This window comes from Sciurus vulgaris (assembly GCF_902686455.1).
Source record: "Sciurus vulgaris genome assembly, chromosome: 2".
Lineage (NCBI taxonomy): Eukaryota > Metazoa > Chordata > Mammalia > Rodentia > Sciuridae > Sciurus > Sciurus vulgaris.
The window spans coordinates 120,461,099-120,487,580 of NC_136462.1; the positions used below are offsets into that span (position 1 = coordinate 120,461,099).

Sequence of the window (26,482 nt, forward strand, 5' to 3'; positions counted from 1 at the left end):
AGCTGAGGCCAGCAGGACTCAGGATGGATTTGGATGGGGGTGGCTAAGCCCGGCCCACTGTAGGAGGATGTTCTCAGCTTCTGGACTATGAGCCAATGAAGGTCATCTGCCACCTTGGCCTGGCACAAAGCTGCCCTGCCCCCTAGGCTGGAGCTGGCCTGTGAAAGCCTTGGGACAGGGCTTCCTTCCTCTCCATGCTTTTGTTCAAGTTGATTAAACCTCAGGAATGCTTGTGACAGGAACAGAGAGGCCTGCGTGCCTGCCTTCAGCTGCCTGTGGTTATCAAAATCTTCAAAGGGCAAAGTGCTAAGATCAGAAGGAGCTAAGAGTTGTCTGGAAGGAATAGAGAAATTCAGCAGCACCCCACAAACTTAGAAACACTCCCAAGAGCCCCGGACTTCAGAACCCCTCCAGAACCTCAGCAACATTCCCTGAATTTCAGTAATGACAGTAGAACTCAGAACCTCAGTGTTGTACCCAAGCGCTCTCAGAAGTTCCAAAACACAACAGAACTCTAAAACACCTTAGGGCACCAACTGTACTCCAAGGACCCTCACTCGGACACTGGCAAAGCAAGGACAGGTTGTGGCAGAATGAGCCAAACCACAGTGAGCAGCTGCAGGAACGAGCGACCTCCCCCAGGACTCCCTCGGCTCTGAGTCCAACAGCACACCCCAAAGTCCTCTGACACCCAAGCCCCAGTAACACCCCAATCCCACAGCACAGCAGAGAGGGCCCAAAAAGGGGTGCTTCAATCTTACAGTGGGGCATGGCCTGGGCCCACCTGGGCAGCCTGGTGCCCTGTGAGTCCATGGGTGAGCAGTCAAGGCTGAGTCAAGCTCAGGCACTCAGGGACCTCAGGGTCTGCTCACGTGGACACTCTCGCACACACGTATGTGTCGCGCACACACACAGAACAGCATCCAGCACACATAGGGTCTTAACTAGCCTCTCTCTCTCTCTCTCTCTGTCACACACACACGCACACACACAGGAGAAAGAGGAAGAGTGTGGCTCTGACGTCCTCCATCCCTCTCCCCTGCCATGCAAGAGGCAGAGCATCATACAGTACATAAGCCCTTCCTGGAACTCTTGTCGCCCTCACCAGTAGCACCATCCTGACGTGAGGAACTTAGGTCATGCTGCTGTGGTGGGACTAAGGACTTGGTGAGGAGGAGAAAGAGGCAGTGCGTGCTTCCCCTCCCAGAAGGCTGGGCACGAACTGATTCGGAGGAGGGAAGGCAGGGAGGCAGATTTCAGCTCAGTTCAAGGGAAGCTTTCTTACTCTCACAAAGTAAGCAATCAAGAAAAGGCTGAGCTGGGTGCAGGTGGTGCTTGCCTGTAGGCGCAGCTGAGGCAGGAGCATCACATAAACCCAGGAGGTTCAAGGCCAGCCTGGACAATATAGCAAGACCCTGTCTCAAAAAAAAAAAAAAAAAAAAGACTGGTGACACCTAGGTGCTACAGAGGGTTTCCTGCCTTCAGCTGCAGACAGGCCAAAGGCCATGAGGATTCCCCAGCTGTAAGAGCCCCAGATTCTCCTTTGCCAGCACGCGCTCCCTAGACCACTATGGTGTGGTCTTGAGAAGTAGCTTCGTGCTGGACACTGACCGCAGGACTCAGGGCAGGGCTCTCCTCCTGCCTGTGAATGTAACATTGCCCTGTACTGGTTCCCCAGTGGCCGCTGAGGACAGCCATCCCCTGATCCCTCAGAATGCCCGCCCTATCAGTCCTGCCCCTTCCTGCCTCCAAGCCTCAGCTCATGCTCCAGCCCAGGGCCACCCCTTCTCCCTGCTCCCCGACCTGTCCCCATCCTACCTGGCCTTCCAGGCCCTGCTCCAACCCCACCTCTTCCAGTCGCGTCTTATTCTCTCCCTCTGTTTCTCTTCTTCGGTTTCTTATCACTCTGGGGAGACTTCAGGGTGCTCCCCTCACAACTGGCTTGATTCTGAGACCCTCTGGGACCAAGAGGCTGGTTGATTGTGTGGGCTCAGCAATTGGCCCTGAGCAGGGTCCCCAGCACCTGCTTTAAAAGGTGCTTGATCTCCTCCTCCCCCACCCGGAAGGCAGCCCCCTCCTTCCCAACTCTGGCCCTGCCCCTCCTCCTGTCCCCCAGATCTCCCGCCTGCCATTCCGGGATCAGAGAAGCCCACCCCACCCCCTCCTCCCTGGCTGCGAAGGGGCCCCACACAGCACACAGGGCAGCTTGTCTCCCGCAGCGGAGCCTCTCCGCCCCTCAAACCATTTGCCCGAAACTTGATCTCTTTGGCCCTCAGAGTCACCTCAGTGGAGAAGCCTGCACAGGGCTTTGATGGCTGGGTTTCCCCAGCTGTGGTGTGGATGGGCTCAGGAACCCCCTACCTCCCCTCATTTGTCACCATCCATCACTCCCAGGAGGCCATTGCCTGATGAATTGCACTGAGACCGGCCACCAACTCAGCTTTTAATAACCGATCAGCATCCTGCTGCTGCCCAGCTGGGCTGAGGGCCCTAACCATGGTTGGGAGGGGTGCCCGCAGTGCAGGAAGGGGGTAATCACACTTTCTTGTGACTTGGGGTTGGAAGTCAGGTATAGTCCATCCCATGGGGAAGCCAAAAAGACCCCCTCAGAGAGCTTTCTCCTCCAATCCTTGTAGAGAGGCTGCAGTTCTGGGGTCCTGCTCATCACCCCTGGGCACACTTCTGCAAACCCCAAGGCTACAGGGACAGCCAACCCTGACTTCTCAGCACCTGAGCAGGGTTCACCGTGCTCCTCCCTCCGCCTCCTAGAGGGGACACCCAGCAGGGATGCAAATAAGACCAGGGAAGGAAAACAGCAGCTTTAAAAGTATAAAAATCCCAGGGTGGGGGAAGGAAAGCTAATAGAATGAGACAAACAACATCACCCTATGTACACGTATGAATACACAAATGGTACAACTCTACTTCACGTACAACCAGGTATAGAAACCTATGCTGTGGCAGGAGGGAGAGGAGGGGTGGATAAAGGCTGAGACAAGAAGGGGGCTATAAATTCTTAAGAGAAAGGAACTGGGGAAGGGGTCTCTTTCTCTCTGAAGACTAAAGGCAATGCAGTCAATAAACGGGTTGGACAGTCTAGAGGCCCAGGCCTTAGGGATGTGAGCCTGGTTTCCAGGATGAGAGGGCGCAGGGGCAAGAATGGTGCCAAGGTGGGCAGCTGCCAGGAGGAGAGAAAGGCAGGGAGAAAAGCACCCTCTTTGCAGCCCAAGCCAAGACAGAGAAGTGGTGAGCCAGCTCTGACCTGCCCGCCATCTTCCTCATGCAGAATTGTCCATAGAAGAAGGATAAGACCCACATAAAGAGATAGGCATGATGGTAGTGCACACTTGTAATTCCAGTAGCTCTAGGAGGCTGAGGCAGGAGGATCTCAAGTTTGAGACCAGTCTCAACAACTTAGTGAGACCCTGTCTCAAAATTTAATTTTTTTTAAAAAGACTAGAGATGTATGTAGCTCAGTGGTAAAGTACTCCTAGGTTCCATATCCAGTAACCAACCTGCCCACACCTGAAAAAAAGAACTAAAGAACGAAAAAAGAAAAGACACACACGAAGGGAGAAGTGACCTCTGGCTCACTTTTAGGAATCCATCGCCAAAAAAGCTTACATAGATAGGCAGCCAAGATGCCCAAGGCTATTGTAATAAAAAAAAAAAAAAAAAAAAAAATCGACAATAAACCCAATATCCATGAACAAGTTTTTAAACCTTTTTTTTTTGTTGTTGTTGTTGTTTTGTTTGTTTGCCATATTGGTGTTTGAGCTTGCTAGGCAAGCAAGCACTCTACCACTGAGCTGAGCTCCCATCCATAAGCTTTAATAATCTATATAGTGAAGTGCCATTTCTTTGGGGTTTTGTTGTTGTTCTTGATGTTTATTTCTTTTTTGGTACCAGGGTGCTTAAACACTGAGCCACATCTCTGGCCCTTTTTAAAATTTTTTATTTTGAGACAGGGTCTCACTATGTTGCTTAGGGCCTTGCTAAGTTGCTAGGGCTGGCTTTGAACTTGTGATGCTCCTGCTTTGGCCTCCTGAGTCACTGGGTTTACGGGCATGCACCACCATGCCAGTGTGAAATACTATTTCACTGTTAAAAAAGAACAAGGTATTTCCTGATGGTAGAACTTCCAAGACATACTGCCAAGTAACAGTAACACAGTAACCAAGAAAGCTAGTTGTTGAACAATACATCAGTCGCAATCCCATTTTATGCTTACACTAGGTAGATGTGTGTGTGCGTGCGTGGATGCGTGCGTGTGTGTGTGTGTGTGTGTGAAGATATAAAAGTGAATCTGGCAGCCACACAGCAAACTGTTGGCAGTGGTCACATTTGAAGAGGGGTGAATTTGACAGAGAGCAGGGGATTTTCACTTGTTTGGAATGTGTATTTTAAAACTTGCATTGCCTATGTAATTTTTTTTTTTTTTTTTTTGTATGTAATAAGCAAAAGGAAACTGTAAGCTCTGTTGAAGGTTGATGTGAGCACAGATCTGTGAAGGCATCACTGAGTTCAGTGTGAATGGATTTCATCCCTAGCCTCCCTCCAAGTAAGATGCAGCCCTAAGATACAGACTCAGCATTGGCCAACGAGTTGGGAAAAGAAGTTTTAACCCAGCATGGTGGTGCACACCTGTAATCCCAGTGACTTGAGAAGCTGGGGCAGGAGGATCGTAGGTTCAAAGCCAGCCTCAGCAATTTAGTGAGACTCTAAGCAACCTAGTGAGACCCTATCTCAAAATTAAAACAAAACAAAACAAAAAACAGGACTGGGGATGTGACTCAGTGGTTAAGTGCCTCTGGGTTCAATCCCTGGCACCAAAAAAAAAAAAAAAAAAGTTTTGAGCTTAATTCTTGGGATGGATATGTTCTTTAAAAAGGGAAGTGCTTTCTTTATCCCTTCCTCCTTCCAGCTGGCTGAAATGCTGTTGTGATGGCTAGATCTCAAGAAGCCATACTGGACTACGATGCAGAGGTCATAAAGTTCAGTAGGATGGAGCAGTAAGTTAGCTGCAAAGACAGAGCCTGAGCTAAGTTCACATCATAAGGCTGCCAGAGACCTCAGAGCCTCCTACTGCACTCTATATTCCCTCACATCCAAGGGAAACTTAAGCCCAGAGAGATCACATGATGTGCCAGATCAGTGACTGAGCTAAGTTTTGCCAGAGATTCCCACCCCTAAGCCACCCTACCCCCACTTTACTCACCGCTCACTGTTTTTTTCCCCAGAAACCTCCCTTTCTAGAACTTGGACTATGTTCTGCTCTGTGGAAGCCCCCCATCCAGTTGGTTAATCTAAATGGAAGGTCTGGTGCACCTGTCAGCAGAACCTTACCCAGGTCGCTCCCTGTGTGTCTATCTTTCCTATTTGACTTTTCTCTATCTCATTATCCTTCTGTCAGTCTGTGTGTCCCTGTCCATCAGTCTCTCTTTCCATCCCTATTATTGTCGCCCTGTGTCTCATCCTAACTCCGTCTGTCTCCTATCTTTCTGTCTCTCCTTCTGTCTCTCCGCTTCATTCTTTCCTATGAGTCTCTCTCTCTGACTTTTCTCCTCCTCCTCCTCCTCCTCCTCCTCCTCCTTCTCCTCCTTTTTCTGTCCCTCCATCTTCCCCACCTCTCTCTCCCTGGCTGTTTATCTCTTTCCTCTAAAAGGTTTCAGGCAGTACCTTTCCTAAGCTAGACCCTGCCCTGCCTAAGTCTGAGCTTGTGCCTGGCCAGGGCTGGCCTGGTGCTGCCCCTGCTGAGGCCTGCTCTCTCTGCCCCCTTACCTGTTCTTTCTGTCCCCGGCACTACTGGTGATCACAAGGAAGGACTGGTGCCAGTCTCAGAGCCCCCAGAGTCTGCAGGATCCAAGCCAGCAGGACACCACCATCTGGAGGTTGAGTCCAGGGAGTCTGCTGTAGTAGCTGGACAGCTGGGTATGCAGAGGCAAAGGCCAGTCCTGCTGGAGCTTCCCGTGAGGCCACCCCCACCTTCTGCCACCCCTGGAACTTCAGGCACTCTGAGGCAAGGCTGGCCAAGGGGGGCTGTCGGAGCGAGCCCAGGGGTCACCCAGGGAGCCCTAACTCTCCTCCTCCAGTTCCTGCCCAGCTAAAGTCAGGACAGAGGGCTTAGGGGAGGCCTGAGCTGCTCCCCGGAGCCTGGGGTAGGACACCAGGAGGGAAGGCAGGGTATGCGGCCTGAGTGGGCCTGAGGTGTAGGGACAGGACCACAAATGCCATTTACAGGGGACAGTTTATAGGCCCTCTGTGGAGGGAGGAGACCAGGCTTCTAATTTTGTCTTTACCATTTACTAGCTAAATGACAACCGTGGTCCTTCCCTGCTCTGGATCTCAGTTTCCCCATCTGTGCAGTGGAAACAGAAGGCTGCCATGTTTCACTATGCCAGCCTGAGTCTGTGACTCTGTCACCCTCACAAGCCTGTACTTGGATCTGAAGGGAGTGGTATAGGACTTGCAAGGGAGGGGAGCTGCGGGGACAGCCTGGGGCTGCAGGCCCATGTTCCATTTGTGGAGCAGTGGTGACCGCCTGAGCCCGTGGGCCTGGGAGTCAGAGACCTGCATCCACCCTTCACCACCCACCTGTTCTCTGGAGACTCTTTTATCCTCTGTGGCAGGGGATGTTGGTCGCAGTCCCACGTCCAGTAAAGATCCAGAGGACTCACAGATGTCCCTGCTTTACCAGGAAGACTCAGCTCTGAGCAGAGACCAGGAGTGGGTGGGCAGGGAGGGAGTTGGAGGTGGATGCTTGAGGATGGGTGTCTAAGAGCCCTCAGGACCCTGGGGAGGGTTGGGGGAGGGGTAGGCTGAAAGGAGTCATTGTGGGAAGCAGGAAGAGGGACTCTGGGGTGGGCTAATTACAGGCCCAGGCTCTTCTAGACAAAGCCAGCGGCTTCTGAGTGGCCATTCTTCTGGGGGAAAAAAGAAGAGTCCAGGCCCTATTAAATCATTCAGGCTGGGGCTGTGGAAGGTGGTTTGGAAGTCAGCCTTCCAGGGCTGCTCCCCCACCCATCCCACTCCCTCCCAACTCCCTGGGGTTGGGGGCAGTCAGGCCCTGACACCCAGAGACAGCCTCGCCTGGAATTTAAACCTTTGGAAAACTGCCAGTGGCTGAACTAGGGAGGTAACTAGGAGTAGAAAGAATCCTGGGGTGGGAGTAAGGACCTGTCCTGCTCTGCACTGTTGGGCTTAGTTTCTCCAGCTATAAAATGGGCATGTCATCGAGCCCTGCCATGCTAAAATTCACTGAGATTTCCAGGCTTTCTCTGCAGAACTAAGGCCAGGTCTCAAGAAGCCTGATCACCAGTAGCCCCTGCCTCCTGCCCTGCTGCTTACCTGCCTCATTGCTACCCTTCCTCCTGGGCACCAGCTTGCCCATGGAGGCCCCAGGATGCTTCTCTCTAAGGCCAAGTTTGACTCAAAATCCCCAAATGGTTTTTGCTTCTCATGGATGAAATCCAGATAAAACAACCAAAGACAGAAGCTGAGTTGGGTTTGCCTATTCATTCATTCATTCATTCATTCATTCATTCATTCATTCATTCATTCCATAATGCTTTAACAATGCCCAGCCACCCATCCCTTGCCCAGACCTGTACTGGATATGTGCATGTGATTCCTGAAGAAATGTTCAGTTAAGGGTAGACAGGTCATCACATGAGATAGGAAAGGAAGAGGGCCTTGTTGCTCATCCAGGTAGCAGGTAGAGGTTTTACTAGTCAGCGGAAGTAGCAGATGACTCCAAATAGAGCTAGCAGTTTTGGGCAGAGGAAACCACAGTGGCAAAGGCAGGAGGTAAGCAAGGGCAAAAGCTACTTCTCCAGGGCATGAAACAAGCCAGTCACAAAAGGACACATACTGTACGGTTCCACCCATCTGTGTACCTGGAGCAGTCATCCATAGAGACAGGTGGAAGGGTGGTGACCAGGGCCCAGGGAATGAAGAGTGGAATTCTTGTCTAATGGGCACAGAGTTTGTTTTACAAGATAAAAAATAGTTCTGGAGATTCATTGTACAACAAAGTAGATGTATTAGCACTTCTGAACTGTGCATTTAAAAATTATTAAGTTTTTTTTTTTTTTTTTTTGTTTTGTTTTGTTTTGTTTTTGTACCAGTGGCTAAACCCAGGGGCGCTTAACCACTGAGCCATGTCCCCAGCCCATTTTTATTTTTGATTTTGAGACAGGGTCTCGCTAAGTTGCTAAGACTGGCTTTGAACTTGCAGTCCTTCTGCCTCAGCCTCCCAAGCTGCTTGGATTACAGACATGCACCACCACGCCTGGCAAGATGATAAATTTTATGTTCTGTTATTTTACCTTTTTTTCCTTAAAAAAAAAAAAAATACACACCCACACCAAAGTGAGCCTAGCCTGGAAGCATAGTGGAGGAGAGGAGGCCAGACATGGGGTAGGAAGTAGGGAAGCCAGATGGCAGAAGGCCCTAAAATCATGAGAAAGCCAACATGGCCACCTCAGAGGCTTTGTAGAAAGTTGGGGAGAGAAAGGAAGGGGAAGGGGAAAGAGGGGACATATTGAAGAGACTCAGGGGGAACAGACTGGGGAAGATGGGCTCTGGGCAAGAGACTTGGCCCCAGGGGCACAGGGTGGGGGTGCATGCAGTGCACAGCGGTTGACCCTCAGGTCAAAGGTACTGATGCCCATCTGTAGCATCTCTGGGATGCACTTCAAACATGCAAAGGAATACAGCTGCTTTACTGAATCACTGAGTGCCAGGACCAGGACGGCCCATGCTCACCTACTGGGGCAAAGGCTTCTAAGCAGCCTCTGCCACTCACCTTCTCCCCCATAAGACTACCTTGTCGCCCTTCCCAACAGGACTTATAGAGCTTCAGACCACAAGAGCTGAGGGATGGTTATCCACTTGCTCCCACCTGTTAAGCAGAAGAGGGCACTGGCACCTAGATCAAGAGATCTACCGAACTTCACCTGCAGGGCAGGTCACTAGAATTCTGTTCCTCAGTTTCCCCTCGGGGATCTGAAGAAACTGAATTTTAATCATTGCAGAGGAAGCATGACGCATACATTGGGACTCTTAACTGGACTGGCCAATACCATCTTTGGACCAGCGTCTTTTCCTCTATGAAATCATGCATTCCGGTCAACATAATTCATTCCAAGTAAACTTTTAAAAGAGCAATCTAGGCTGTCCATAAATGTTCTCTTCAGACTCAGAATTGTTCTTTTGCAGTTTTAGAATACAAAATTCCTTAATAGAATTCATCTGAAGCTTTGAGCCAGTCCTAGGGCATGCTCAGTAGGAGAGAGTATAGAGAGACTTAGGTTCAGTTCTCGACTCTTGTTTATTGACCATGTGATCTGAGATGGATTTCTTTACATTGTTTCAGCCTCAGATTCTTCATCTCTAAAACAAGAAATAGGGTTTGGGGTTGTGGCTCAGTGGTGGAGCACTTGCTTAGCACCTGTGAGACACTGGGTTCAATCCTCAGTACCACATAAAAATTAATAAATAAAATAAAGGTATCGTGTCTGTCTACAACTAAAAAAATGTTTTAAAAAATCAGGATATAATTGTATGTACCTCAGAGAGCTATGCAGAGTGCCTTATATCTAATAGCTGCTCAATGAAAAGCATCATCAATGATAATGATATTGATAAAGGATAATGATAATGGAGGTGATGATGGTAGTGGTGGTTATGGTGATGGTGGTGATGGCGGCAGTAATGGTGGTGGTGGTGATGGAGATAGTGGTGGTGGTGGTGGTGGTTGTTGTTGGTGGTGGTGGTAATGGTAGTACATGTGGTTCTTACTGAGGGGTATCCATCGGGTATTAGCAAGACTCAGGATCAGGGAGGATGGATTTCAGCTTGACCATTCTTCAGTGTGAGAGTCTCTGAGCTCTTTGTGAAGTGAAATTGTGCCCCATATTGTGTTTTGATTAAGAGGGTAAACTGAATTGGGTGCTCAGGGCACGCTCCCAGGGAACAGACGCCACCCCTTCCCTCACAGCCCAGTTCACACCTGAGTGAAGAATCCTTGGGGGTGAATAGACATATGGAGACAGGCTTTCCCAGAAATGGAAAATTCTGGATAGCATACACCCATGTACCTCTCCACTCTGATCCTGCTCTGATTTTTTTCCATAGAATTTATCATCTTCTAGCTTACATTATAATTTATTTTCTATATTCATGTTCATTTTTGTCTTCTTTCCCTTCCTTTCCACTAGAAAACAAGCTTTAGGAGGGTAGGAATCTTTGGTTCACAATTGTATTTCAAATGCTTAAAATAGCACCTCACACAGAATATATGCTCAATGAATATTTGTTGAAGGAACAAATGCTAAAAGAGGGATTCATGGCTGCCTTGGTTCCCCAGGACAGGCCCAGCTTTCTGGCTTGTTACCTGGTTTCTCAAACAAACCGTGAGAGGTGGGGTGTGGCCCTGAGCACCCAGCCTTTAGACTTTCAGACTGGGCACAGGCTGGGACTATGGGCAGGAGAGCAGTGCTCAGCCTGGGGTCAGGCCCCGAACATGACCATGTCCTTTAGGGGGCCTGAACCCTGGCTCCCTGCATCCTTGATAGGGCGGAGGCTGAAGGCTGAGGAGAAGACACTGGACCTGGAGTTCGAGGTCTTGAGCGTGGGATTTAACGAGAAAGGCAGATATGCCCTGCGGCTGTCAGCTGAGAACCCACTGCTGGCAGGCTCTGGAGATGGCGTGCAGTTGCAGGTGAATGATGGGAACCCCCTCCCAGCCTGCTCTGCTGTCACTGATGTCATTGAGCAGCAGGATCCTGGCCAGAGCCTCACCCTCTCCAGGAACAAGTTCATCTTTACTTTGCCCAAAGGTACAATGTGGGAATGGGAGTGAGAGGGAGAGAAGGTCCCTGGGTTTCTGCCCCAGCCCCTGTCAAGGACCCTAGGGAATCTCAGGATTGCTGGGAGGGGTGGGCAGATCCCCAGACTAAACTCCAAAAGCCTGGCCTGAGTGACCTTGGGGATACTGGCCCTCTGTGAGACATTCTGTGTGACACAGGATGCTGGTATTGCTCCCACAGGGTTGGGTGAGGGACAAATGGAGGGACAGGTGTGAATTTAAAAGAACCGAGCCCACAGTAGGTTTGGATCCAGTCCTGGGTAGTGCACATTATAGTGAGTAACACTAGAACCCGCCCTAAGTGCTGAGCCCTGAGCATCACTTAGTTGTGGGTATGGGGGATGAACAGGGACAAGGAGACTCAGATCTTGCCTTCTAGAAGCTTTAAGACCAGGTGAAGAGAGGCAGGAATCTTAATTAGAGAATGGCTAAGAGAGCTAAAAGGAGAAAAAGATCCACCCTGCCCAGCTTCCCGGTGGAAGAGGGGCATGAGGGAATGGGGAAACAAAGTCCCAGATTTTGGTGACGAAAATCAGGGGCAGGTTGAAGTCTTCCTTGGAGCAGAGTGGCTTCAGGACCCAGGATGGTCCCATAGGCTTAGCGCCCTCCCTTCCTCACTCCAGTGGGCTGGTACCCAGCATGGGTAAAGGGAGGGAGCTACAGGTGGGGACCTGAAAGGGGGCTCACCCACCAGGGAAAACTTTGCCAAGCCTATTTGGCTTTGACTCAACAGCTAGGCAGCCCAGGTAGGGAGACCCCAGAGACCACATTCAAATCCCACGTTTCCCACCCAGGATTCTGCAAGAATGACGGGCATCATGATGCGCGGTTGCGAGTGGAGGCTCTGCGGCTGGATGGAGCCTCAGGACAGGCAGCCCAGCGGGTGGGCCAGGCCATCTTCCCCATCTACCCACGGCCAGACCAACCCCGCATGAACCTGGAGGCACGGGAGCATGAGGACCTGTACCGCTACTGTGGCAACCTGGCTCTGCTCCGGGCCAGCGAGGACCCCACGATCCGCCACTGCGGTGGCCTGACCTATAGCGTGGCTTTCCATGTGCACCGGGCCCCTCGGCCTCCTGTTTCAAACAGTCCTCCAGCACACAGCCAAACAGAACTGACAGCACCAAATCCAGAGCCTCAGCTCCCCAGGCTGCAGGTGGGTGCTTCCTGGGTCCCATTTCATTGGGCAGAGCAGCAAAGCCTCCCAAGGCTGACTCCTTTCAGTCTGGGGACATGCAGTCTGTCCCCATGCAGGAGTCTCAGCTTAAAGGGACAGACAAAAAAAATAAAAACAGATGGAACCAAGGCCACACAGAGCAGGAACACAGGAGGGTGGGGAATCTTTTGCTTGGTGTGTGTGTTCCCTGAGAACACTCTCTCCTTAATCTCACATATTCTCCCCAGGGTTTGAGGGAGGCTCTGTCACAAGATAGACATCTCCGCTGTGTGCCCACCCTCAAGTTCCTCCAGCTCCCACTGTGACCAGGAGAGGCTCATCCCTGAACCAGGACCCTGGCAGCCTCAGGCCCAGGCAAGGGGGTCTAGTCCTTTTCTGAGCACAGGAGGGTTTCCCACTTCCGCAGCCAGACAGCGTGTCTAGAGGCCTCAGAGCCAGCACGAAGAAGCCACTAGAGTAAATGGTAGCCCATTTCACAGGTAGAGAAACCGAGACTCAAGGATACATGATTCCATTTAATGCCAACAACATTCCTGGTGACACAATAGTGCTTGGAACCCAAAGCTAGGTCAGTCCTTAAGGTGGGGCCCTCCTGCAGTGCCTCTCTCCCAACCAGTGCTCTGGTGTGTTGCTGGGCAGAGCCTGGGTAAGGGGCTGAGTCTGGCTGGAAGAGGGCTGGTGGATGGGAGAAACCAGAGGAAATGGAGGGTAGTGGCAGAAGAGCAGAGGTGGATGTCAGTTTGGAAGGCATTGGGGAGCCACTGGAGGGTTGTGCATAGAAAGACAGGAGGGGAGCTGTGGCTTTGGCAGAGCGAGCAGGAAGTGCATACCAAGAACCCAGGGACCAACCTCTCTCTGCCAGGGCTCCAGCCTGTTAACATGGCACACTCTGGCTCTGTTCATTCATTCGTAAGTCAATCAACACATGCTTTTGACTCCTCGCTGTACCCCCAGGTCTGTGCTGTGTGCTGAGCTTGTAAAATGAGATGGGTGTCACCTAGATTCCTAGGGAACATTCTGTTCCCTCAGATGGCAAGTTCCCTGGCTTCAGAGCCTGGGCCCTGGCCTTTCTGTCCTATGGTCTATCATGGGACAAGGCTTGTAGGAGGCTCTGAGCTTGGGGACAGGTTGATCCCTCTACTCCAGGTCCCAGCATGGCTTGGTCACCCCCAGCCCTGGGCCACAGGGCCAGGCTGCTCTTTGAAATGCATGTGAGGGAGGGTGGGGCTGCTGGGGGAAGGGGGCTGGCTAGATGGCTGTGGCAGACTCGGCAGCTCTAATTTCTGTTATTTAAAGCCATCATCTCTGCGCCACACTCCCTCTTAAAGTGTCAGATGTCTGCTTCTACCAAGACAAGAAAATGGTTTTAAAGGGAGAGAGAAATCGCCCCCTCCAGGGGGTCAGCAATCACAGCCCTGACAACAGCACAGAAGCCCAAGGGAATAGACAATGGAGTGTCCCTCTAGAATAGAGGGCTGGGCTTGTAGTCAGGCAAACTCAGTCCAGCCATTCAGAGACAGGAAGACAAGCATCTTTCTGGCATTGCCTTTTGGGGGCTCAGACACAGTTGGAAATCGGCATCAAGACCAAGCTCAGGGTTGGGGATGTAGCTCAGTTGGTAGAGTGTTTGCCTCGCCAACACTAAGGCCCTGGGTTCAAACCCCAGCACCGAAAAAAAAAAAAAAAAGATCAAGTTCAATGGGACCCACATTGTCCTTTGGACCTGTGTCAGTTCCCTAAGGAAGTGGATGTGACCTAGAACCACAGGGACCCTCAAAACCACACACTCTTCCCTGCATCTCCCAATTTGTGGATAAGGACAAGGAAGCCCCGGAAGGGAGGACTTCACTCAGCTCTCGTTTGTCCTATTGAGGGGGAGAAATAAAGTTGGAATGGGGGGAGGGGCAGCAGAAGAAAAGGTCTTGAGGAAAAAGGCTAGAGAAGACAGAAGAGGACTCCATTCTCGGGATGTAGTTCCAACTCAGCAATATTCAGTTCAGGTCCAGGAATGGATTGCTGGGCTCCAGATACAAAAGTCTAAATTCAAGGCCACCTCCTCCAGGAAGTTTGCTCACCATTGATTTCATCCCTTTCAAGCTATTCTCAGTCCTGTCTGCATTAGGCATCTCAACAACTGAATCTATTCAATTTGGGACTTTTTCGTAGGCTCAAAAGTTGTTCTCTTATTTTCATAGTGTTTGCCATTTTTTCAGCCAGAACTGATGATGGTGATGGTGCTGGGCAGTGGAGATGGGGTCAGGGGAGGCATGAAGGACAGGCGATTGGGAATGCAAAGATTAGGATGCTCAAGGGTAAGCAGGGGACGGGGCAGTGTTCAGGGTGTGACCAAGACCATCTTCAAGGACTGACTTGAATCACTTTGTTTCTCAGCCCTATAGGTTGCTGGCCCTAAATAACCACACAAATGCAGGGTTAAGAAGGAACAGTCCCCACAAATGTTTTCAGTGTGAAACAATCAGATGCCAGGATGAAGGTCACTCCTAGGACCTCTGACCCACAAAAGAGGGCACTGGGAGTTTGCCAGAAGGGGCTACAGAAGGTTCTCTCAGCATGAAAGGGCAACCGCTGGGGGTTCCCTGCCAGCCACAGGCACATGGTGCGTCCTCACTGGGTGGAGCTCCCCCAGACTCAGCCCACTCCCTCTGCTGTCACCTCTTGGCAACTTTGAGACTATCTGACTGGCCACCCCAGTACCCTGCCCCTCCTTGTCCAATGGCAAGGGTGAGTTATCAGACCAAAAGGAGGTGGCCGGCACTGGGCAGAGTGGGTGGGTGCCCGGGCTCCAGGAAGCTGCAGAAAAGTGCAGTGGGAAGCCTGGCCAAGGGGCATCAGAGGTGACTCTGCTGAACACCTGTGAGGGCAAATGATGTCTCTGTGAGGGCCTGGGGAGGTCACAGCAGCTTTGTGCCTGGAGCCATTGGGTCCTCAAAGACTGCACCTCCTGAAACCTCACTCCCTACTCCTAGAGATCTCTGACAGTTCAAGGACAACTTCCCATGGGTAGAGCTGTTTAAGAGGGAAACTTTGGACTGGAAATTCCCAGGGATAAAATATCTGGACACATGAATTTAAAAATTCCTTGTTCTTAACTCTGGGAGCCATCCTAGGGGCTCCGTCTGGAGGCCCTGAGCTTCCTCCCACACAGCTCTGCGCTCTGGATTCCTGGCAGGGAGGGAGGAGGAGGAGGGCGAGGGCGTGGTGGGCTCCCTCCCCCAGCAGTTACCTCTGTCAAACAATTGCAGTTTTGTTTCGTGGAAGCAATTGGGTTTTCCAAGAGCTTTTTAAATGGCACTTTCAAGGGTTTTTTCCTTCCTTTCTTTCTTTTTATTTCTTCCATTTAAAACACCTTCCCCTGCCCCCCGCCGAGGGGGAAAAATGAAAGAAGAAAAAGCTAATAAAGCAATCACCAAAAGCTGAGCACCTGGCTCCAAGCCTGTGCATTCTGATTGTGGATTTGGCATCCACAGGCTGGAGGGGCTTTCATTAAGGAGAAATGGAGGGGAATGGAGACCAGTCATGGACTACTAGTGGCTTGCCTAGAGTCCCCTCTGCCCTCAGTCCCTACACCTCTGAGGCCGTGTCCTCCCTTTGTTCCTCCCTGTTCCCACCCTCCATTCTGCCCGTCGGCCTCAGCCCTGATTCTGGCGGGAGCCCCAGGCCAGCACTTTCCCCATCCCAGGCACCCTCCCACCTCCCGGCCAGATCACTGCGGAGTCCTTGCTCTCCAGTCTCTGCTCTGCTTTTAAATTCATTATGTTTTTTATTGCTCGCTGTTTCTATTGCCCTGGAGACTAGAATGGTTCAAGCAGGGAGAGACCCCCAATGTGGATTTCATTAACTTTACTCTTTACTGCACGTTGAATCTCTGGGGACTGGCCTGGCTGGGAGAGACGGGCACCTCTTTGTTCGTGCCCCTTCACGTAGGTGCCAGCCCTTTTGCAGGCTGGCTTCCCTGGTTTTGAGCAGTCTCCCCTCAGAGGCTCCGTCCCACTGTCCTGGGGGAGGGGAACTCCAGGCCCATTTCACAGGTAGGGAAACAGGCTCCAGAAAACACCGCTTGGCCTGAGCTGAGGAAGGTGAAAACCGGTTAGACCAGGACTGCCAACACTTCTCAGGCTGATACCCCAGTCCCTCACCCGGCGACCCCAAAACTGCCCCTCCCCTGCTTTTCCTGCCTCCATCAAATACAAGGACCTGCAGCAGGGCAGCCCCTCCTTGCAAATGAGGCAGTTTTATAGGCTTTAGAAAAACACTCCAATTGTTCCCTCAATTACCCTGGAGCAGATTGAATATATTAATCTCTCTCTTAACTCGAGTTAGAGACTTGGCTGCCGCCCCTCCCCCCAGCCACCAGCACCCCTCCACTGGCACGTGCCAGGCATCAATTCCCAGCCCCCACCTTCCTTCGTCTTGAGCTCTAAGCAGGTCAGCATTTGTCCAGGCTGCATGCTTCTGCTCAGGCTGTGCCATCGCAAGCAGGCACACGCATGTGCATACACACGTGTGCGCTTGCGTACACACACACACACACACACACACACTCGGCAGACAGCTGCTTTACATTTCTCTATCAATTTTCATTGATTTTCTCCTTTGCCACTCTTTGAAAGAGCTTTTTTCTTGAGTAAATGCGATTGTGGGGGCTCCCCCCCAGAAGGGGGCGGGTGGGAACTGCAGGCGGCTCCCCCTTCTCCTCCTGTGACAACTGCCTCCAGCTTAAACACACTGTGCCCCAGGCAGCTGAGCCCGTTAAAAGCTACCTGAGGTTTCCCTTTGTAGCTCGATTTTCTTTTATTTCAGGGGAACAAAGACACTGTCAAGGCGCTCTCAGAGAGCATCGTCACCCACGCAGGGAGGGGTGCAGACCTGTCACTGTGGTGGAAGGTTGACTGAGGCTGGCAGGAGGAGCAGGGCAGGCCAATACTAGCCCTGGGAGCGAGCGTGGGCACTTCCAGTCACCCCAACCTCAGGAGGAGAGGCCGGGGGCTAAATGCCCCACAGTTACCTTGCTGGCCTCGTGCCAGCTCCTCTTCCTCCTCTGTGTGAACTGAAACACTTTTCTGCCCAAGGGTCCTCCAGAGACCCCAGGAGTCCAGGGTGGGTATCCTGGATGGGACCTAAAGGTGCATAAATTAGAGAAGTCTCTTATTTATATCCTTGCTCAAGCCTGTCGCTCCACCTCCACCCTGCCTGATTTCCAATCATGGCTTTGAAGTTCCATCAGGATCTGCGCTTAGAACTCGCTGGGTGGAGTGCCAGATTTGAGATGCAGCCAGCTTAGGGTGACAGGCAGGTACCTTGGGGTCAGTGGAGCTGAATGCAAATTAAGCTCTGCCATTTATTTAGTAGTCGTTTGACCCTATGCAAGTAGCATCTCCCCCAATCCCCATTGTCCTCTATGACTGGGAAGATTTAATGAGTTAGGGTCCCGTTAGTCCTGCCCTCCAGGAAGTACTTAATGAATGTTTGCCATATTCGTAATGATCGAGTTGGGATGTCTGTGTTAGGCAAGGTAGATGGGTCTGGGCCTCCTCAGTTTTTGCATCTAGAAGATGGGGTTGCTCCTTCTTGCCCAGACAGGGAAGGGTGTCACAAATTTGTGAGATGCTCAGTCTCTGGGCCAGATACCAGGCTCCAAGTAGAGAAGGCCAGCCTGAGTGCTAGTCTGGGAAGTGGCTCCTTTAGCAGATTGTGGTAAGGAACACACCAGATGGTCCTGCTCCCCCTCCCCCAGCTTCCCTCCTCACTTCCCCCACCACAGCCCTGGGGGCTGACACTGGCTCCACCTGGAGGTCTGTGTGTGTGTGTGTGTGTGTGTGTGTGTGAGAGAGAGAGAGAAAGAGAGAGGGGGGGTGTGTGCTTGATGTGGTGGTGTAGGTTGGTGTAGGTTGAGATGCAGAGGAAGGGGCTCCTGCCTCTGATGTCCTCCTGGTGGGCCCAGCCCTGATGAATAGCTGATAAGCTCCAGGGGAGGGAAAGTGGGGCAGCCTTCTCATCTCCAGAAGTCATCTTCAAGGTGAAAGAAGGGGGATGAAGTTCAGGAGGACCCAGTTATGGTGATCTTTTCTGGTCCTTACATCCCTAGGAGATGAATGTGTCCCTAACCCTGAACACAGCCAACCTCACAAGTACTCAGACACACAACACATGTATGTGAGCACACACAGACCCACCACATCCTGGATTTGCAGAGACCCTCCTCTTCACAAAGATAGGGTTCACACCAACACACTGAAGAACACACCTAGGAAGTACACATCCTCCCCCACCCAGACCCACGCATCCTGGAGACCCTCCTGTCTTCATTTCGATACACACCCCCCCAAGTGTAGTTGTCTAAATGAGTAAGAGGTGTCAGGGACATGACATTTGTGATGTATGAGGTGAGATTAAAACTCCATGTGAAACCCATCTTTAATACAACTCTGACAGCAGATGGGGGAGGGCAGCTGGGAAGGAAGACTGACAGCCCTAGTCTGCCACCATGGCCCTGATGAGGTTGGCCTATTAGAGATCACCCCAAGCTTGTTCTGCAGAGTCCCAGAGTCAGGAGCAGCTGAGGCCAACAGGGAGCAGCCCCCTTCCTGGGATAGAGGAGGATACATATGGGATGTCCTTTTCCATCTGGATCTGACAGCCTGCCCTGGGCTCCATGGTTCATCCTCCCCAGGCAGAAGGTGACCTTCCTTCCTTCCTTTCTTCCTTCCTTTCTTTTTTCCTTCCTTCCTTTCTTCCTTCCTTCTTTCCTTCCTTCATTTACCTATTCACTCCCCCAAGCAGTAAATTAGATTGCTGTATGCCCTGCCCTTGGGGAGATGCCAGGCTGGACAGTGGAGGAAACAGGAGAGCAATGACTTTTCAAGCCCACTGGGACAAGGTGGGTGGTCATCAAGGACACAGTCTGCTATAGGGAAACAGTCCTGACTGGGAGTCAGGAGGTTCTGGCTTAAAACCTCATTTCCCAGTTCCATCTGAGCACTTATGACTTGAGCAAGTCACTCAGCTCCCTGGATCACAAATTCCTCATCTGTGCAAGGAATGGACCAAGTAGTGCTTACTGACAAGAAGGAAGGGAGGTTCAGGTGGGGAAGAGGGTAGAAGTTACATGGTACATTAAAGCCCACCTCACACAAGTCAGGAAGACAGTTGAGTTCTGCCCTCAGGACGGTGGGATTCCAGCAGGACAGAGAACAGCTTTATGGTGCAGAGGACAATAGGGGCAAATGGGTAGAGGCAGGAATACAGAGGGGTGCAAGGGACAAACAAGTGGGAGGCAAGCAGGAAGTATTTTCGTGGGATGGGGGAAGTTAGTAGGGGATGCCAAGGAAATGAACAGCCATCCCTGAGGGCTCTGCACTCTCTGCTATCCCCTTCGTAGTGGAGGATTCTCTGAGCCAGGCTGGCGAAGGCAGAACTCACATCCCACTGAAGGCCCACAAAGCCCATTGGAGCTTCACCTTGGTCCAGGAGGTGGAACAGGAACTGAGCCCCTAGAGGAGATGAAAGACTTGCCCGAAATGTCTTCTTGATTCTAGCGGAAAGGCCAGGTTGGAATCCGGGTCTCCACGGCATGTTTCAGTGTTTCTGATCTAGTAACCAGCACACAGGTGGGAATGACTTGCAGTATCCCTCCCCAGGGAGACTCACACTTTGCAAACTGTTCTTAGACCACTGGAATAAGGTACAGAACACTGGGCTTTCTGGATCCTGTGACAGGATCATGAGGAAGCAGTTCACAGGAGCAGATTTGTTCTTGGCTCCCATATCACACTAAGACCAGCCAAAATACGTTACTCTGTGTTCACTGACCACCACAATGAGTGCTCAATTGCACTGGATATTCTGGGAGCAAGGCTGGGAGTAGAGGCAGGCTGTCATGGGTCAGGGTCTAGGGCACCCCCACCTAGAAAGAAGTATTGTATAAATGTCTTCACCCAGAAACAAACCTTTAGCCCTTACTGGAGGCATGACAGGAGTCACAGCCACAAAGGTTTACAGTGGCCAAACTTTAGACTGAAGTTTGAATTGAGACTCTTGCTCTGCCTTGCACTAGGTATTTCTGCACTAGTCCTTTGGCTTTTCTGACCCTCTGTTTTCTCATCTGTAGAAGTGGGTAATGGTACCTGTTTTGCAATGTGGTTGTGAGAGACTTGGATAATGTACTATCCTCACAGCAGACCAGGAGGGCTTCTTGGAGGAGAGGGGATCCTAACAATTCCCAGAACACAGAGAGCTTGGAAATTAACATGGGTTCAGCCTTGGAGACAGAAATGATCACACAGCCTTACCCCACTACAGGAAGCTATTATGGAGTCTCCCAGCAGCGTGTTTGTTGGGCCCTGATTCTGTGCCAGACATGGCCTCTCAGAGCTTCCAAGAAGACAACAGCACCACAGTGAAACCATGCAGTCGCTTGGGTATAGGAGGGAGGCAGCTAGACCCATCCCATGGAGGCTAAAGTCACAGAGGAGTACACTTGCCCCTTGGACCCTGGGGGATTGGTTCCCAGGAACCACTCAGATATCTATATATCTAGCTATATATCTATATCTATAATCTATCTCTCTCTATATATATTTGCATATAATCTATACAATCCTCCCATGTGCTTTATTTATTTATTTAGAGACAGGGTCCCACTAAGTGGCTGAGGCTGACTTTGAAGTTGTGATCCCTCTGCCTCAGACTCTGGAGTAGCTGGTATTACAAGCATGTACCACCAAGCCTGGCTCTCCTGCATACTTTAAATCATCCCTAGGTTATTTATAATGCCTGGTACAATGTAAATGTTATGTAAATGGCTGTTGTACTATATTCTTTAGGGAATAACAACAAGAAAAAAATGTCTATACACGTTCAGTACAGGCACAATTTTTTAAATTTATTTTTTTGTAGTACTGGGGATCAGACCCAGGGCCTCATACATGCTAAGCATCTGCTGTGCCACTGAACTATACCCCAACTCCAGACAGAAATTTTTCTCAATATATATATGTAGGTATGTATGTGTGTGTGTGTGTGTTGGTACTGCGAATTGAACCCAGGGGTGCTTTGCTCCTGAGCTACATTCCCAGCCCCTCCCCGACTCTTTAAATTTTGAGACAGGCCCTCATTAAGTTGCCGGGGGTCTCGCTAAGTTGCTGAAACTGGCCTCAAACTTTCAATCCTCCTGCCTCGGCATCCTGAGTCCCTGGGATTACAAGCACAGGCCATGGTACCCAGCTTCCAAATATTTTTGATCCAAGTTTCCTTAAATCTGCAGATTTGGAACCCGCAGACTCAGAAGGCCAGCTATACTTGAGTCAGGACAGGAAGGCAGGGAAGAGAGCAGTGAAAAATTCTAGTTTCTCTGTTTTGCCACCTTCCACCTATGGGACTTACCTCTCTGCAGCTTATTTTCTCATCTGTAAAGTGGGGGTGATGGCAGTCCTCCCCAGAGGGAGCGTTGAATTGTACTTAAAGAATACAGCATATGCTCACAAAGGGGCCAGGATCATTGGGCAGGTAAATGGCAGCTTGTCAGAGTCACAGGGTTGAGGCTGCGCTCCAGTGAGGTAGAAAACCAGAACAGGACTCAGAGACTTGAGAGAACCTGGCTTCTTTGGGGAACGCAAAGACTCTCTGTGGAGGTGGTATGCTGGGGCAGATGAAGGCCCAGTCATGGGGACCCCCACCCCTCACCCAGAAGGAAGCTTGCCCTGAGCCATCACTGGGCCAAATGAAGCTGAGGCCCTCGGGTGGGCACGTGTGTGGGAGGGGGTAGACATTATTTTAATCTTCCTCTTAAAGCATAATTGCTTTTTGTCTGCGGGTGTTCCTGGAGACGCCTCCCTGCGAGATTGCTTGCCAGGCTCCTCTCTCTTCCAGGAGACAGGCAGGGCCAGGCCAGCTCCACGCTGCATTAATACGCTGCAAATGCGATTTCATGGCCTCAAATGAGATTAGGGCCAGAGGCTCTGCTCTCTGGGTGAGACGGCGGTTCAGGCAAGGGTGGCCAGACTGAGCAGAGAATCTGAGAGAGGGATCCCAGGCTGAGTTGGCCTGAATAAGAAGTTTCCTGTAACAGGAGCCCCCAAGACCTACTGGGTCTCCTGGCTGCAGAGCCAACCCTGAGGCCTCATCCCGTGGGTGGGGTGTCAGGGCTGACCTCCACCCAGCCCCAGGCTCCCCACAAGCACTTTATTTTGGAACAGCACTCTGATAAAGAACACAAGTTCTGTAGCCCAATAGCCTGGTCCTAAAACTGATCTCCTTTCCTCCTGGTTCTGCCTTAGTTTTCTTATCTTTAAAGTGGGAACGATAGCAGTGACAATCTTGGATGCGGTTATAAGGACTAGCACGAGTGGCGCCTGCACAGTGTAAGGGCTCACTAATTGTTAGCTGTTATGGTGAGGTTCATATACACAACTATTCACACCCTAGTAGGGGGAGAGGCACTGAAGGCTTGCACTCTAGAGAAGGGGAGGTTTTGGGGTACAGGCATCACTGTCCCAGGCTAAAGTAGCAGAGAGGAGGAAGGTATCTGATGCCAATTTTATCTCCCATTCATTCAACAAGCACCCACTTGGTACCAACTCTGTGCCAGGCCACATGCTGAGTCCTAGGGACCCAACAACCCCCAAGTATGGTCCCTGTGCCCTAGGGAGACAGACTGTGTCTGAGAAGTCCATAGTGGGTCATGAACCAGGGTAGGGGGAGGCCCAGGGCTTGTGGATCTGACACCCTGGAATGGGGGTGGGGTGGAGGCGGTGGCGGGGAGGTTTCAAGGAAGGTTTGAGGGAGGCTGTGCTGTTTGTGTCTTGAAGAAGAACCATAAATTATTCTGGCTGGTTGAGGGAGGACAGTGCAGGGATATGGGCAGTGTATCTGAAGTCTCCAAAACTGGAGAGACCACCTACTTCTTGGGGGGACAACAGTTGTGTTGTGAGACTTAAGTGTGGATGTGAGGCAGGGATGGGGTAAGCCGAGAGGGAGGTTCCTGGGGAGCAGACCAGAGGCCTGCAGAGGTCTCCCAAGAACTTGGGGCCTTGCTAAACTGTTAATCGAAGCAGAGGAAGGACTTGGTCAGATCTGTGGTTTGGCAGAGTCGGGGGGGAGGGGACACAGATCTTTTTCAGACTGGTTGAGTCTGGCTGCCCTCTAAGTGGGTCCCCCCACCTTGGCAGGGCAATTCTGCCAAGGGAAGGGAATAGCGGGCAGCTTCATCACTTACCCCTTTATTCAGCCCCTTGGTAACAAGTTATTGATTTTTTTAAAAGAAAAATGTCCAAAAGTCACGTTGCACTTCAGCAAAGTGATTTATGAATTGATGGTGGGACCTGGGTGGCCAGAGCTCTGGCTACCAAACCAGAGCTACCAAACCAGAGCTCTGGCTACCAAACACTGAGAGGAATCCTACAACACGTGCCTGCTGAGCAAACGGAAGCGGTGCTGACCAAGAACGAGAACGCTGACCCCTTTAACATCCCCCCCAAGTCTCCTGTCACCAAAGCCCCCCGGCTGTGGGGGCACCATATTGGCTTCATATTGGTGTGAACATGAGGGAAAGCTCCCTTTGGGGGCTGCCCGCTATGTGCTGGGCTTCATTCTCTTGTCTAGTCCTCACCTGGCTCTGCAGATCCGCTTGGTAGGTGAGGAATTAGAGGATCCAAAGTGTCAATTGACAGTTCCCTGTGGTACCGGTTGAGTTCCAAGGTGTCCTGCTATTTTGGCTGCCCACATCTTTCCTTCCCACTTGGTAGCACTAGACCAGGCTGTCCCAGGGGACTGGAACAAGGGGCTTAAGACAAGGTCAGGACTATCATAGAACAGGGTCTGTGACAAAACATGGAACATATAGATATAGCCCAGTAGCCAGTTACTGAAGTCACCTCTGTCTAGTAAGGAACTGGGGGAAGGGTGGAAAGCAGTTCCCCAGGACCCCAGGATCCTACCACAGCCCACGCGGCCAACAAGCCCTGAGTCAACAACCTGAATCCAAGGGCTTGGCTTGAACTGGGAGTGAGCCACCATGAGTGCTTCCAGTCACAGCTGGGTGTCTGACCCACCAACCCTCAGGGTCCAAAGGACCCATTTGTGCTGGATAGAAAGGCTTCCTCCACACACCCTGCGTCTGCCCTATTTACAGTGGCCTCCCCAGTTGAGGCTCTAGAACTTGCCTCCATATTCTCCTCTGCAAGAGGAGTGTCTGGGCTACATGACTACAAAGCCCCAATCTGTGTGGCCTCATTCAAAAGGACAGGTGGAGCCAGGCATGTGTCACACACCTCAAATCCCAGCGGCTCAGGAGGCTGAGGTATGGCTGGGTTGAGATATGCAGATGTCACCCCTGCAGACAGTGCTCACTCTTCTGGTCCCTGTCTGTCGGGGAGAACCACGTCTAAGTCTGAACTTGGTTAGCTGAGAAAACAAGCCATGTATGGAGTACTTAACTGTCAGTGTTAAGTGCTTTACCTGTGAGGTCTCACTTAGCCCTTGGCCTCACTGTATAAGAGAGGGAACTAAAGCCCAGAGAGGTTTAATATTTTGTCCAAAGTCACACAGCTTTGAAAATCATTTGCTACAAAATCACACTACCTGATTTCCCACCTCAAACAACTCAGCAGCCCAGTGAAAGCAGGAAAGAAAATGAGAGTCCTAGGGGTGGAGGCAGGACAGGGTTAAGGGGAAAGTAAAGGCCAAGCTGGGGGTTCTGGGATAGACATGCTTCACTGGGACTTGCTGCATGGGCAGTTAGGCCCAAAGGGCTGCCTTCTCAGAATCCAGGCCCTGGAACATGGAGGAGGAAGCCACATCAATGATTATAGATTACACGTACCTACCAGACTCTTCTTGCTGCCCACAAGCCCAGAGCAAAGCCCAAAAAGGAAGCAAAAGCCCTCCTTCTCCACTAGCCTGCCTTGGATTCAACCACAGGGCCTCACTCCTGCCTGAGTGGTGGGCTCCCTAATGACTGTGTTTGACCCCTGGCCACCTAATGATGCATGCTCTGTCCTGGGGGACAGGTTGAATGGGGCAGCATGGTTACCAATTAGCTGTAAGATTAATCATTACCTGCTTCATCTCACACTGGAATCACCCTGAGTCATCAAAGCCTGGGGCTGGACCCTGGGCAGTGCAGCAGAAGTTTCTCTGGAAATTTGGGAAGCAGGCACATGTCCCTGGGCTGGGAGAGGTGGAGCTCCCCGACTGGGGAAGGGAAGAGAAGGACGAATAGCTGGGGCACATGCTGTCCTCAAGCCCGTCTCACTGGCCAGTGGAAGCAGAGCTGGGGAGGTTAGGACAGGCACAGGAGCCAGTGTCCCAAGGCTCCTTGGTCCAGGGAAATGGACAATCATTGAAAGGCAGTGAGAGGGCCCTCCTGCTGGTGGCTGCTGGGTGTGCAGGGCCTGCTGGTGCTATGGAGCCAGAGGGCCTGAAACCAGTGCCCATTTGCATTTTGTTCCTCTCAGCAAGAAGAGCACAGGGCTAGGGCTGCAGAGGCAGAAGCTCAGATGCTAGGTCAGTCAGCTGTGGGAGAGAGCCCAGAGCTTTGGATGCTGGAGTGGCATAGCTGTCCCATACAGGTGAGAGGAGGTCCCCAGCCCCACCCACCCCTGGCAGCCCAGAAGAGGGGGAAAACTAGGAGTGGGACTCCTGATTTCCACTGCCAATTTTCTGGGTGATCTTGACTGGTCCTTTCTAGTGCTAATCAAAGACCAGGCCTCAGTTTTTCTGTCTCTACACTGGGGAGAACCACCTCCTTCCTGCCTCTCTCTCTGGACAGGGGATAGAGGAGGAAACTCCTGCCTCCTCACTGCCAGGCTGGTCCTGCTCTTGAGCCCCAAACTAAGCAAGATGGGAAGGCCCCCAAGATGGGACCAAAAACAGCTGGCAGAATAGTAAGGCAGGCCACAGGTTTCTCCCAAACAACTCTAAACCCCACCCAGCACCCCTAATCATCCTTCAAGGCCTAGTTTTCACAACCTGCATGAAGCAGCCTCCCATCTCCACTAGTCACTCTTTTATTTTTTATTTATTTTCGGTTCTTTTCAGTTATGTACAACAGCAGAACCCATTTTGATATATATCTTATATATAAGATATATATGTAAGATATAAGAATATTTCTTATTCTAATTAGGACCCCATTCTTGTGGATGTACATGATGGTGAGATTCATCTAGTCATTCTTTATTCTGCCATTTTGTCCTTCTGAAAGCATATAGAAGTTAGGTATGTGACACATACCTGTAATCCCAGCAACTTGCAAAACTGAGACAGGAGGATCACAAGTTCAAGGTCAATCTCAGCAACTTAGTGAGACCCTGACTCCAAAAAAATTTTTTAAAAGTGGAGGGTGGGGGTGTAGCTTAATGGTAGAATGCCTCTGGGTCCAATCTCCAGTACAAAAAGAACTTTGCCTGACATGA

At 51.2% G+C, this 26,482-nt stretch overlaps 1 protein-coding gene across 3 annotated transcripts in view; it reads left to right on the plus strand.

The window, feature by feature from the left end:
* The first annotated feature begins 9,733 nt into the window (after positions 1-9,733).
* Positions 9,734-26,482, plus strand: part of CCDC33 (coiled-coil domain containing 33) — a 104,201-nt gene continuing 87,452 nt past the window's right edge. The window contains exons 1-3 of one of the 3 annotated variants that reach the window (XM_079127317.1): positions 9,734-10,841; positions 11,665-12,029; positions 14,442-15,566. In XM_079127317.1, coding sequence (XP_078983443.1) covers positions 10,271-10,841; positions 11,665-12,029; positions 14,442-14,555 — 1,050 coding nt within the window. In that variant the 5' untranslated portion in view covers positions 9,734-10,270 and the 3' untranslated portion in view covers positions 14,556-15,566. Of the gene's footprint in view, positions 10,842-11,664; positions 12,030-14,441; positions 15,567-26,482 lie in introns of those variants that run through there. The other 2 variants (XM_079127318.1, XM_079127315.1) reach the window with 2 other exon arrangements.